This window comes from Vespa velutina, chromosome 7 (genome assembly GCF_912470025.1).
Source record: "Vespa velutina chromosome 7, iVesVel2.1, whole genome shotgun sequence".
NCBI classification, from domain to species: Eukaryota; Metazoa; Arthropoda; class Insecta; order Hymenoptera; family Vespidae; genus Vespa; species Vespa velutina.
This window is the reverse complement of record NC_062194.1, coordinates 8426662-8441661: the sequence shown is the minus strand read 5'-3', so window position 1 is coordinate 8441661 and position 15000 is coordinate 8426662. Positions and strand designations below refer to the sequence as shown.

At 41.2% G+C, this 15000-nt stretch overlaps 1 protein-coding gene across 8 annotated transcripts in view; it reads right to left on the bottom strand.

The window, feature by feature from the left end:
* Window positions 1–15000, bottom strand: part of LOC124950652 (LIM domain-binding protein 2) — a 122672-nt gene that overhangs the window by 53785 nt on the left and 53887 nt on the right. For 2 of the 8 annotated variants that reach the window (XM_047497626.1, XM_047497629.1), the window contains exon 1: window positions 7638–9560. The exons of 2 other annotated variants lie outside the window; for them this stretch is intronic. In XM_047497626.1, the coding sequence (XP_047353582.1) occupies window positions 7638–8572 (935 nt within the window). In that variant the 5' untranslated portion in view covers window positions 8573–9560. Of the gene's footprint in view, window positions 1–7637; window positions 9562–9772; window positions 10993–15000 lie in introns of those variants that run through there. 4 more of the 8 variants (XM_047497627.1, XM_047497628.1, XM_047497631.1 and 1 more) reach the window with 4 other exon arrangements.

The following is a 15000-nucleotide window of genomic DNA, read 5'->3' as shown; positions in this document are numbered from 1 at the left end:
AGTTAGAAAAAGGAAGATACGATAATCATCGATTAGTTTTTGTTAGAATAGTTGGAAGAAAATGTTTTTCTAATGAAAATCCTCTATGATCTTTACGATGAGAACCACTGGGTATCCTGATAGTGTGCGAGCCGCAGGTAGGTCGGTTGAACCCACGACTGACTCTCTCTCTACGGAATATACAGACACTTGGCGAGGTTCGCGAGGTCACGTGCTCTGCATTCGGACAGGCAGCGCTAATTTTATTATTTATAGCTTAATGTTTGATTTGTCCAACTAGCTATTATTTTCGACGAGCCGTAGACACGTATGACGATTAGACACGTCTTATTATTAATCGAGATAGAAAACTGAACCCGAAGAAAGGAAGCAAAGACAAACGATACCAAAGAGGATCGAACAGATACCGAAGGTTAAAATGTATCGGGTTTCTCGATTAGATTAGAGAAAATAGTTGCGGCAGATAAAGCACTGGGTGGGATGTGCGCCTCGCGCGAGACTTCCTTTCCCGTCTAACAAATGCGGGATTAAATGAATTCTAGTGAATTAAGCGGTACGCTTCCATGCCCTTATCTCGAGAAAATCTCTTACGATCGTCTCGTACGAAACGATTTAATGAGTCGTATCGTCCCGTGAACGACACACAGATCTCTTCACCTTCTCCCATCCCATCCCATCCCCCTTCACCCTTACCCTCACCCTCACTATTCAACAACGATCGTACCTAATAACGAACTGCAAATGTGAGTGTACTGCGTTACGTTTTAAGCCGTTGAGTATACCTTTGTGAGATATCCCGGATGTTAAGTCGATAGTCCTTTTAAGAGAGAAAGAGAAAGAGAAAGAGAGAGAGAGAAAAAGAGAGATAGAGAATTTATAAGAGAAAGAAAACCTTAAACGTCGTTAAGATTTTTCTAACGATCGTAGCCAGAGTTCCGAGTTGAAACATTAGATAAGGAAAGTTTACATCGGGCACTCTGTGGTATGCAGCCAACGTGTAAACACTTCTCTTGGCAGTGATTCACGAGCGATCCCCTTTCGACCGTCATCGAGAATGTTTGATCTAGAAAAGAGTCAACGTTCCACGACTCGCTATCGATTATGTATCCCATTAGCTAGACTCTTTACGGCGACGTTACAGTGACTCATATAACAGGCAAACGATAGAACTATTCTTCATTAGAATCGGATCGTTCTCGAAATAATGAAGATGAGATTGCGATTATATTTCTACTTTTTCCTCTTCTTCCCCTTCTCTCTTCTTACCTCTTTTTAAGAGGAAAAGAAAAAAGAAAAAAAAAGGAAAAAGATAGAAGATACTACATAAATACAAATATAAATATATATATACACATACATACATACATACATATATATATATATATATATATATATATATATATATATATATATACACACGCGCGCGCGCGCTTGACAAAGTTTCCTTAGTTCTCTGCGGGAGAACGCTCAACGATGATGTGCCGTTTGCCAAATTACACCTGTCCCATGAGAGGTGCACACCTGCACCGATGTTTCTAGGTAAACCGTGACTCAACTTGGCCTCCCGAGGGCCTTTTACCCTCTCTCTCTCTCTCTCTCTCTCTTTCTCTCCTCTCCTCTCCTCTCCTCTCCTCTCTTTCTCTCTCTCTCTCTCTCTCTCTCTCTCTCTCTCTCTCTCTTACCCCCATTGTCACCATTGTCGAGTTCTTACCTAAACCCCGTTCGTTCCAGCTCTTCCAATTTTTCTTTCCCCCACTTCTCTGTCTCTTTCATACTTTTCTTACCTGGCTTTAAGATAGTCATTAAAAAGAGCTAATACCAAGACCGACGTAAAAGAGCAGAAAAATCTTGAAATCCAAGTAGCAAACCCCCTTAAGGAGTACCTAATAAGAAAGATTGTAGTAGCAGCAAGCGTACAAAAATTGCTTGAAATCATGAATATAGAAATAAACGAAAGAGAGAGAGATAGAGAAAGAGAAAGAAAAAGAGAGAAAGAGAGAAAGAGAGAGAGGGAGAGAAATAATATTCCAACGCTTGTGTAGGGCGGACTCCGTCGTGGTGAAACAAGCAAGCCAGATTGAAAACTCCTAGCGACGAAGCACGTAATCAAATGCACCTTCCTTCGTGATCGAAAAGACCGATAAAGAGAAGAAACTCGCATTAGCATGTATGTACCTACCAAGAGGGGGTTCCCTCCGAGACGATAACGAGGAATTACATACGTGGCTCTTATTAATATTACATTTTTCTTCCTGCCATTATGCCCTCTCTCTCTCTCTCTCTCTCTCTCTCTCTCTCTCTCTCTCTCTCTCTCTCTCTCTCTCTCTCTCTCTTTATATATATATATATATATATATATATGTATATGTATATATATATATATGTATATGTGTATATACATACATACATACATACATACATACATACATACATACATACATACATATATATATATTTATATATCTCCACCTTCCAGGTACGATGTATTATGATTCCGCAGACGAAAGTAAACGTGTGTTATAAAAATATGTCGTCGATGGTATGTGTATATAACAGTGCTTCATTTAGCCATTACGATGCGAACGAACTCCGTGAAACGTTAAATATATCGTGATATTTACAGAACGTTCGGGCTATTTAAACCACCCTAGTCAAAGGGTTCCCCTGCTTCTGTGTGCGTACATTTCTATGTGCACGCAATTTTTTTTTCCTCTTTCGTTATAAAGAAAAGAAGAAAAAATTATATATAAATAAATATAGAAAGAAAAAAAACTTTTTTAAATTAGCACAATATACATATATATATATATATATATAAAATTGTAATCAATAAGAAGACGAATTTCTATTTTTTTTCGTTATACTTTTTCCAATACTGCACACGATTAATTTCAAAAAATTATCCACTATTGAATCCATTCAAAAATATAAATATTTATGAAATAAAAAATATTACTTTCGTCCTCTCCCCTCCGATGCCCACGCCCAAGGTTGCCCGTCCCATTCTTTCATATTCCGGTACTTCGAACGAAGGAAGACACGTTGTGTTCTTGTGCCTTGAACCTGCTTGTCCGCGTCTAAAGTTTCGCGCGAAACTGGAAGCCCGTAGAGGTACGTGATACGGCCTGATACGGTCCCTGGGCACGGCTTTTATGCCGGACGACTTGGACATCTATTTAGTAAGTGTGTATTTACTTTGCGTACTAGTAGATAATCTCACATCAGAAATCGTATCTAACCTTCGTTCACATTGTCTTCTCAATTCATCATCGGCTATTCAAAATCCTTAGGAAAACGATCTCAGAGATTTTAAGATTTCTAACTTGTAAAAAGATTAAAACAAATAAAATTGAGTTTTTATTAGTGTTGTTCATTTCCTTGTCTTGTCTTTTTTCTTTTTCCTTCTTCTCTTTCTCCGTGCAAAAGCTCTTCCACCAAATGATTCGGATTAGAACGAGAACGTTATTATGCGACTGATTGATTCGGATTAGAACGTTTATCGTGAAGTATCGCGTGGCCGGGAAGCGATTTGTCTTACTCGTATGTCGACTCCTCATCGAAGGCTCGCACGTGCGTGCAAAAACTGGAACGACGGTGCGTGTAAAACTCATAAATAAGAAGCTAGGTTATACGTGTGTGTATGTGCGCGCGTGAATGCATGCGTACATACGTACGTGTGTATATTCTGTATGTATTTGTATACGGTGTGTATGAAAGAGAGATAGAGATAGATAGATGGATAAAGAAAGAGAGAGAGAGAGAGAGAGAGAGAGAACGTCCTAGTTCCTAGGAAACCACATCGAAAGCGGATACCAACGACTCGTTTCGTAGCTAGTTACCAGCACGTGGTCCACTTATATCCCGGTTAATAGAAACAAATTATATGAGAACTATTACAAAGATACCGAGGCGAATGCACTCTCTCTCTCTCTCTCTCTCTCTCTCTCTCTCTCTCTCTCTCTCTCTCTCTCTCTCTCTCTCTCTCTCTCTCTCTCTCTCTTTCTCTTTCTCTCTCTGTCTCTCTTTCTCTCTCTGTCTCTCTCTCTTTTTCCCTCGAGCAAAGCGAGTGAAGACCGGACAAGCACCACGTGCTAAACGATTAGCAAACCGATAAATCATACCGTGGGTCATGGGTCGATATTATTACATATTTATAATCGGATTTCTCTCGTTTTATTGATCGTCAAGCTTAAACAATAACAATATTTATTCCATTTCATCTTTGATATCTTTCATTGAGATCGATCATTCTTCTTCTTCTATAAAAACTTCGTGAAACTTGTCACGTGTCGAAGAAATAGAAAGAAAGCAAAAGAAAACAACAAAAATTTGAAGGCAAAAAAGAAAAGGAAACAAAATAAAACAAAGAAAGAAACAGGCAGACAGAAAAAAAATTGGCGAAATTTTGAGTCGTCGCAGTCTCGTGTCAGTCCAATTCGAATTGTTGAGAGCCGATCAAGGTTTTCCTTATCCTAGCCGGAGGCCGCGATAAGATAAGAACCATACGTATTCGTTACTTCCGATCGTGCTTTCGAGAGTTTCTCGACTATCCCGTTTCGTGTCTGTTTCCAGTCGGAATCTTTAGATATTTAACCGCTAGTATTATCGATAAGACGTAGAAGCGTCGGCCTTGACTGAAAGATGATAAATCCCGGAAAATCCATCGAGTCGAGTGCTCGAAGATAATAGAAACGATCGTTAAAAATTTAAGAAATATTTTGCGGTTAATGAAGAGAACAAAAATCTTCTACCGATCGATGAACCAGGCATATTTTTTCTCCATTATCATCATCATCATCGCGGGAATCAGACCTTAAAATTCGTGAGCGAGACAGCGAACGAGGAAGCGAAGGCATATATCCATTGTGTTTGAACGGTGTGGAGAAGTCTTAAAAGAAGAAGAAAGAAAGAAAGAAAGGAAAAAAAGAACGATAAGAGAGAGAGAGAGAGAGAGAGAGAGAGAGAGAGAGAGAGAGAGAGAGAGAGAGAGAGAGAGAGAGGGAGAGAGAAAGAAAGAGAAAGAGGGAAAAAATGAAGAAAACCGTTATCTCCTCGCGATATCTCGAGCAAAGTAGCTCGGTGATTCGTGCGAATGTACCAGGGTGGAACGCTTATGATAATGAGCTTGTCCGATTATCAGACAGGGCCAGCGACTGGAGAGATGATGTCAGTCCGATAGAGACGTCCAGACCGGATACGAGGAAGGCCAAAGGCTACCTGGATAATCGTGTACACCTATGCCAGCAGGTCCTATCCATATTATATATATATATATATATATATATATATATATATATATATATATATAAACAGAAAAAAGAAGAAGCACGAAACTCCTATGAATCAGCAAAAGTTCTACTTTCGACCCCCATATCATAAGTTTATCTTTCGTTCCAAAGACGATCTCTCGAAAAGTTACAAGCAAATGCTCTTACCACTATTTCCAACAAACGCGTTTGAGATATAACCATGCTTTATTGATTTCGATCCGTTATCCTTCCTTCCTTCCTTCCTTCCATCACTGGAAACAGGCAACGTCTAATTATAAGACGTCGTCTCTTTGGCTATGTACCTCGAGAAAGCCAACAAGATATGTAGAAGGAGGAAGTCGCGTTTCGCGAACGAATATGTACGCGAACACCTGCACGAGGGATACCTCCCACCTGCGGAGCACCTGAAGTTAAGATACGACGACGATGACGACGACGACAACGACGACACAACGACGACGACGACGACACAACGACGACGACAACGACGACGACGACGACGACGACGACGACGACGACGACGACGACGACGACACAACGACGACGACGACGACGACGACGACGACGACGACGACAACGACGGCTTTCAATGCACCTGACTCGCGAGGACATGTTCTCTAGTATAGCAGCAGCACGTGTCCCTGTCAGTCGACCAATAATTTCACCGACTCACGATCTAACTTTACACCTCCTTTCACCTCCTTCTTCGTCGAATACTTTGTAATACTGTCTTTTCGTTAAAATCATTTTCTACCTTTCTAATCCGAACGCAACCATTAACCAACCGGTATATACAATCAAGTGATAGTTCTACGTGATTTAATCTCAAGCTTCGAAGAAGTCACCGGAGGAAAAAGGAAAAAGAAATAACACAAAATGAATAAAAGAAAACAAAGAAATAAATAAATGAAGAAGGAAAAAAACGACTTTTGTCTACTCTTTTCTTTCGCTGTCTAATTTCTTCTCCCGTCGTCACCTCCATCACCATCCTCTCTACATAGGTCGTCATAGTATCACGGAAGAAAAGGACATCTTTCGGGTTCGTGCCGTCGAATAACGGTACGTCTCGAAGATCAGAAGTTAACAGGCACATTTCGAACGAACGCGCGCGTCCTTCATGAATATAGCTGCAACCATGTCGCGTGGCACGTTCGAGAACGCACAACGGTCGCCAGAGGAAGATTCTGACCGAGGTACGATAACGGATTCTTCGGTTATACTGTTACTACGCCCGGGAGAACGTATCTACTAGTAAGCGACGATTGGCATGGAACGAAGTATCGAACCGTAAAACAATATCCTTTTGAAAATGTACGACTAATTGTAAGTAGAAATCCACTGTTCGTTGAATCCGTTGATAACGTTCTGAACAGTAAACGATAATTAATGCTCTAAGCCTGGCAACATCGAGATGGATCCCTCCAAGAGAATCCGAACATTTTTTTATTTGTTTATTTTCCTTTTTATTCGCGTTTTACCCGAGTCCCAAGCTAAAGGGGCAAAGTTGAAACTTTTTTAACGATCGGAGGACACGCGATGGGTATTAAATCGTATCGTCAAAAATAAATTCGAAGCGTGAAACGTCACGGAAAGTAATCTTTGTACAGCGGTGTGTTATGGTACGGGTGAACGTACGACGCATTTAAATCATCCGTATAGATAGAAAGAACTTCCCCTCTCTATTCTAACAATTACGATCGAACATCTTAAACTAAAAGTTAGCGAGTGAGCAATTAGAAATCGTTTCCATCGGCATCTCGTTCTTCTTTGATCAACTGATTGTCGCAGTATTCGTCTAACGGCCGGATATGAAAGAAACTATCACCAAAGCAATCGATACATATTACACGAGCCATTCACTTATCGCGATACGGAAGTAACTGGCTAGAGAATTACGGGAAATCATAAAACTCGTCTGTGGTTTTGATTTTCACGTACGAAAGCACGTATGAACGCACGAATGAACGAACGTACAACAAACGGACGGATGCACGCACGCACGCACGCACGAATGCACGCACGCGTACATAGTTTTCTATAAAATTTCAAATATCCAAAGCATCGGATGGACGCCCACATGATGTTCATAGAGCACAACAAATACACATTAAACATAGCGCGTAGAAGCTAACGGATCGATCGTCCCACGTGACACGTACACCTGTGCTCTTTTTCCTAGGAGGTATATCTCAGGTGACAATATAGCGTCACGTAACGAAGGCACCGTTTTCTTTCGCCTCGCAACTTGCCTAATTACACTGGTCAGAGAGGCCTTTCGTCTTTTCGAGTACAAGAAAATAATGTAAAGGAAGAATATCATTCGGATCGATTCGTGTTTAATCAGGATTACTATCGAAGTGAAATTACCTGAAGTAATGAGAGCCAAAAGGTGAACAATAAAAGGGATCGTTGTGCATGTGAGGTTGTCCTGGTGCTTGAGGATGTCCATGTGGTCCCATTGGACCGGCTGGTCCAGGGCCGCACATTCCAGGAGCACTTTGAGGTTGCATACCAGTTGGGGCCATCATTCCAGCAGCGTTTGGTGGCATCGGATGTGGGCCTGGATGATGAGGCGAGCCGACCATATGAGGAGCGGGATGATGAGGATGAGGCGAAGGTCCTCCAGCCGGCATATGAGGATGGGGCGCGTGCGGTGATCCGCTCATCATGCCATGGGGCGGCATAGGGTGAGGACTTGGTGAGGCCCCGTTCAAATGGGGCCCCGTCCCGACGCCACCGTGTGGCGTCGGCGGACCACCGGCATGCGTCGGCGTTGTCGCAGGCTGCGGAGCCGGTAAATTCGGGGGCCCGGTCCCTGCGAGCGGCGGCAGCGGCCCGTTCGCCATGTTGTTTAACTGCGTAAGCGAGGCCGCGGCCGATGCCATTGCCTGGAGCGGGTTCGTCGTGGCGGCGGCGGCACCGATGCTCGACGCCGTCGTATTGATGTTGCTGTTGCTTAGACCGTTCCCGTTGTTGTTGGTCAAATTGCCGAGGCCGTTTAAGGAGTTGCCACCGATAATGCTCCCGTTCCCGCCGTTGCTGTTGATCAACTGATTGTTTCCGTTGATGTTGCTATTATTAACGTTATTGTTATTATTGTTGTTGTTGTTGTTGCTGCCGCTTATGCCGCCGCCGAGAGATTGCAGTGACGGCGGCAGCGGTGGCGACCCGGCGGGGGACGCAGCCGGGCCCCCGAGGCACCGGCCCGACGGACCGGAGGCGGTTACGCTGCTGGCCGCTACCGGCACGCCGGCGTGGAGTGATATTCCACCTGGGGGGCGCTGCGCCACCCTCACCGGCATCACTCCCCACTCCACGACCTGGCCCTTCTCACCCGCCCCGTATAACTCGCGTCGAGATTTTCACCACTCCACTGCTTTCCTCTGCCTCTACGATCCTTCCTACCTACTCTCACCCCTCTTCTTCCACCGCCCCTCCCTACCACTTCCTATTTCTTTCTCTCTCACTCTCTCTCTCTCTCTCTCTCTCTCTCTCACTCTCTCTCTCTCTCTCTATTTCTCGAACCACTCTTTCGTTCGCCCCCACACTCCTGTATTCTACCAACGAGGTTTTTCTTGTCCCGCGCAAAACTACTTTTACGTTTTATTACTCCACCACGTGCCAAGATAAAAAGATTATCTTTTCCCTCGGACGACTATACAAATGTTTCTAAGATCTTCGTCATAGCTGAAGCAGAAGAAAGTAAAAGAGTATCGACGAGCCACTGTTACAACGCACCACCTATTTATCCTTATCAAAGTTTTACTTTTTTCCTCATGAAAACAACGATCCACCAAAACCTAAAGCACTGAATCTCACACTGATAAGAAACTTCCGTCTTAATTCGAAAAAAATTACGCGCTCTCACGCGCGACTTCTTTTCTTCTCTTTTATCTCTCTCTCTCCCTTTTTTCTCTTTCTCTCTCTTTTATTAAAGAGCACCGATCACTTTACTAAAAACAAGAAAAACACTGTAACTCGTAAACTCTCAATAGTACCGAACGCACTCTTTTTCTGTCAATGTCGTAGAACGACGCTGTTAGTTGCTGTTACTGATGCCGATGTTGCTGCGGCGACGGCGGCGTCGACAACGGCATATCCTTTGAGGCACGTGGCCATCGCGCCGACAGCGTCGCGACGCGTACTAACGCGGCTAGTCTGCACTCTTCCTCTCCCACCCATTCTTTCCTCTCTCTCTCTTTCTCTCTTTCTTTCTCTCTCTCTCTCTCTCTCTCTCTCTCTCTCTCTCTCTCTCTCTCTCTCTCTCTCACTCCTGTTCTTTTTTCGATTGTTCCAATAGTACTCTTTCTCGCTTTTCTCTTTCTCCCTCTTTCTTACAATACCATCGGTCTATCTCACTCACTCACTCTCTTTCTACTTCTCTCTCTCTCTCTCACTCTCTCTCTCTCTCTCTCTCTCACTCTCACTCTCTCTCTTTCTCTCTTCACTCGCTTCTAGCAACGATGGCCGATCTTCCTCATCTCATACGGACACGTACTAACCAACCAAATCTCACGCTGGAGCGTCGATATTCCAACCTTTCGTTGATACGGTCTTGCATACTTCCTTTCTATCTCTATCAGCAACACTTATATATATATATATTATAACCCCATATCCCTCGACGAATACAGAAAACACGCGCACCAAAAATTTCTTCCCCCGTCGAGAGGGAAAAGATAGAAAGAAAGAAACAAAAAAAAAGAAAGAAAGAAAGAAAGAAAGAAAGGAAAAAAAAGTAAGGAAGAAAAGGAAGATAAATTCTGGGGAAGGAGGGGGAAGAGAGAAAGAGAGAGAGAGAGAGAAAGATGGGATCGTCGTTCGATCACTCTAAAATATTATGTGGCACATCCGCCTTTCTCGGAATATATCGCTCATGAACGCGCGACCAACCAATCTCTATCGATGCCGGGGCGGTCTGCTAATGAAAATCGTGAAAGCGCACTTGAGGAATAGAATAACACGGACAACAATAGCGAACGAAAAAACAACGCACTCTCGACGAAAGCGGTCGCGTTACTGCGAAGCGGCAGGCGTGGCGGCGCTAGTGTCACCCTAGGTGGGGAGCAGAGCGTGTGGTAGGGGAAGCAACGCGTTACCAGTGATGGAGGGGAGAGAACACGAAGGAGAGAACGCCGATGCTGTGGAACACGGTGGGGAGCCACGTGAGCGACCGCGACGCCCGCCATCCACGCAACTGCCCTAACCTACGCGTTCTAGCTACCCTTTCCGAAAATCTTCCCCCCTTTCAAAAGTACTCGTTACTCTACTCCTCCCTCCTAGTCCCATCTCCTCTTTACTACCTATCTCTTTCTCCAGATCCACACCACCACCTCCTCACCTCTCCCTCCTTCTATCGTTTTACGGATGATACGCCGAATACGAGGAATTCTTCCCATTCGTATTCCCAAATTTTTTTTCTATCTTTTTTTGTTCTTTTTGTCTTTTTCTTTTTTCTTCTAGAATTTTTCTGATAAGATAGATCATATTTTTTCGCGTGGAAATTTTTTTCTAATTGCTGAAATACGACCTTTTACATTTTTCACGGCAACGTTGCGTTTCGCTCGTTCGTCACACACCATCCCTATTACTGCAGTTATCACTATATTTGAATCCGTGCTGTTAGCAGTCGCCATTATTATTATATTGTTATTATTATTATTGTTATTATTATTACATATTGTTATTATTATTATTATTATTATTATTATTATTATTATTATTATTATTATATATTATTATTACATAATTATTATCATGAGTTATAAGTAGTATCGTTATTAATCCTTCGCAGTATATATTATTTTCTCTTATCGAATATCTCTTACCGAATAATTATCATTAATTTGTTATCAATTTTTCTCCAGATATTGTTCAATTTTACAATTACTTTACATTAAATATCGTATTTCAAGTGATTAATGTATCTACTTAACATCCTTTATAATTTTGTTCTCTCAACGTGCAAACATAAAAACGCTTTATTATTACACGACCGAAATATGGCGTCGAATTAAAGAAAATGTACGTATTCGAAATAAAACGTGCGAATAGATAAAAAAAAAAAAAAAAAAGGAAGAAAGAAAGGAAAAAAAAAAAGAAATAAATCAGTAGGTTTTCGATTACTGTTCGATAAATCGTCTCGATCAAAGAGACTGGGGAGACGTACATATCTTCGTCAAAGTCGCCAGGCGGAGACAAAGTTTCACTTTCCAAACGATTCGAATCGCTTGTCGTGTCGGGATGTCGTTGAGGATTGATTCGAGGGTATCCACCGAGGATCAACGGGACTTGGGAAATCCGATTCGACGTAATCGGGGTCAAGTTGAACGCATTTGTACGACTGACGAAAGAACAACGACCCTTCTTGGCGCCTAGAGACATGCATCCGATAGAGCATCGACACTTTCAGGAACCAACGAAAAAATAAATCTTTAAAATCCTAATATTTCTTTCCTCTTCTTTCCTTCTTTTTTTGATCTTCGTGATACAAGAGAGAGAGAGAGAGAAGGGGGGGGGGTGAAAAAGCCTGTTTCAATCTACATTGAAAAGTTTGTTAGTACGGAGAATATCGACTGTTACGAGAAACGATCATGAGAAAAAAATCGTTGATTTTTGTACGTAACAAACGTTCCACGAGTATATCTTCCCCTCTCCTCTCATCTCCCTCCTCTTCTCTATACAAATACCCAACCATCTACCCACCTATCCACCCAGTTAGCCACCAACGACGCGCCCTATGCCCACCTGATCTCTTTTCCACGTTCGTTCGAACGTTACAGGGAAAGTTTGGTTACATACACGAACGATACCAACTGCATGTGTACATACGGAAGAACTCACCCACTTACTGAGGTGCATTCGATGTAAGTGGATGAAAAAAAAAGAAAAAGAAATAGGAAAAGAGAGAGGGAAAGAAAAAAAGAAAAAAGAAGAAAAAGAAAAAGTGACGCCTTACGACGATCTTTGTATTATTTACAATCTTTGCCTGATATTTCCTTGGCCTCGTCTACTCGTAAAAATAAAAGTTTACGAGATAGAGGAAGCGTTCCTCGAATTGTTACTCTTACTTCCAACGCTCGTAGCCATGCCACGGAAGAAGTGGCTACCGACTTTCGCCAATGGCCACCTAAAGTGGAGTGCCTCGAAAGCGACATCCATAATCGTGTAAATCGTACATACGTATCTATGTACGTGCAAGCTATCCGTTACGTGCGTGTACATATATACATATATATATATATATATGCATACATATACATACATACACACATAGATATATATATATATATGTGCATATATATATATACACAGGTGCACGTGTGTGTGTATGTGTGTAGGTACGTAGATATCTATGTATATGTACATGTTCAAACGCGAGCGATTGTCTCGCTCGTGTTTTACGATAAAAGGATGAAACACGGATACTTGGCCTTTCATAATGAATTTAATACACTCGATGATGAAACGTATGTCCTATGGTATACTTTATTACCAACCTGTTTTCGAATAATCAAACCGCGACATTTAATGCGATAATTATACGTTTATATTCACGATATCGTTCATTATTAATTTACTTTTAAACGCTAGAAAACAAACTAAGTTATTTCTAACACGAGAGAATGATATTAGATCACCGATCGTATACTCTCCGTTCCTCCCCCCTTCCACAAAAGAAAGAGAAAAAAAATACATACTTTTGAAAAATCTATCTTTTTTCTCTTTCTCTCCCCTCCCCCCTTCCTCCTTATCGAGCGTCAAAAAGAAATAGGGAAAAGGGAAAATATTCTAAAGGCTTAAGAAAGAATGAGAGACAAGTTTAATATATAAACGGATTTTACTAGACAAAATTATTTAGAATGAGCCTAATCGATTCGTTATCGCCGTTTCACTGTGTTTATCGCTTCGTTCGAAGAAGTTACGTTCGCTAAGATCGGACACTCTCGAACAGAGATAAAAAGGAAGAAGAAATAAAGCGTGACTCACTGGCAAGCAGATCGGTCATAAATTTTTACTAATAGATTTTCGTAACAGTTTTAAATATTGTGTAACGCTGTCTCGGATTTCTTTGAACTTTCCTTTTCTTATTCTTTCGATGTTACATTCCCCAACAATTAAATTCGAGATTACAGAGATGATTTCTAAATTCATTCATAATTAATCGTTAATTAATATGTCATTTTTCTTATTGAATTAAATGTTATCGAATATCGTAAATAAATATTATTTTCTAACAAGAGTACTACAGTAATACGTTATTCTATTAGTTTGCAATAGGTGAAAAACTAAGGTTGGAAATAGTACCAAGACAATAACGAGGTTTCAACCGCGGCCTAAGGCTCTTCTTCGAGTAGGGTAGAAATTCAGGTAACTTGGTACTTACCGTACGCAGGTAGAGTTTAAGACAAGGGTTATCATAGTTCATCACATGGCCACAAATCAACCGTCTATATAGTTTCAGGATTTATTATTACTAATTCGAAAATATTTACGAAAAAAACAATGACAAAGGATTATTTAAAAATTTCTTATTTCATCTTAATACCTTTAGTATTATCCATAGTAAAAGATTATTGAAAAATAAATTATAATTTCCAAGAAAGATTTATATCAACTTTCAAAATACGACTTTAAAAGTACTTTTAGGGTCCTTTTGAAAAAAAGAACCTTACCATAAAACTTTCTTTTTTTCTTTTCTTTCTGTTTTTTACTCAATAGTCGAAAGTATGTTTAAAAAATGGCAGATAGAAAATCTGATATATAGTTTGACGAAATACATGATAAATATAAAATTATCCAAAGAAATAATAATCATCACGGATCTGTATGTAGTAGTACAGAGGAATGTAACACGCGACTCGGTACACGTTACGTCATGATAACTGTCTTCTGGTTACATAAAACAATGACGAATAATTAATGTGTTCCTTGAAGCCGAACACGCAAACGCTTCCTTCAAGAGCATGAGAGCGTATGTATATAAGTATGTACTTACTTACATACGTTGCACATTAAAACGTTTCGATAAATCCTCACAATCATCGATCCTTTTAATTCTCTATTCTGTTTTGTTTAACCGTATTGATAAATCTTAGAAAAATGTGATAAGAAATAATTTCCTTCTTTCTTATTTTCATTCTTTTTTTGAAAAATATATCCGTGTATAAAAGATACCACGTTAGAAAATGAAATTTTCTTAACGTGGGTGGTGTTTCTGGGCTATACACGTCACGTACGGCCTTCTGGCATTGCCGTTCGAAGCGAGAATGAGAAGGAAAGAAAAAGGGAGAGAGAAAGAGAGAGAAAGAGAGAGAGAGGTAGCGAGGGTGTGAGGAGGAAGGAGAGTCAGGTCCGGTCTTGGATAGACTACCAAGAATTCTCTGGGACCATTAATCTGGCCTTTGCGACACCCGGCTACCTCCCCGGCACGTCTCTGCCGCAGCCCGAACGTTTCGGGCCCAGGTAGGAACGTACTCTACAGACCCAACCTGATCCAAAGAAGCCAACGTCATTGTCCGAAGACGGTAATGGACCCACCTTCGAACTGGCAAAGCCGACGACCGCCGTTACCCAGTTATTGCTCTGCTTCGAGGACGATCGTACAAAGAAATTCGAAGCGAATGTTTCATTATTTGGAAATTATCTTGATATTATTATAAAGATTCGCATGATCATCGCTTAACGATTGATGTCAAAAGATACTACAAATATACAAATATACATTAAA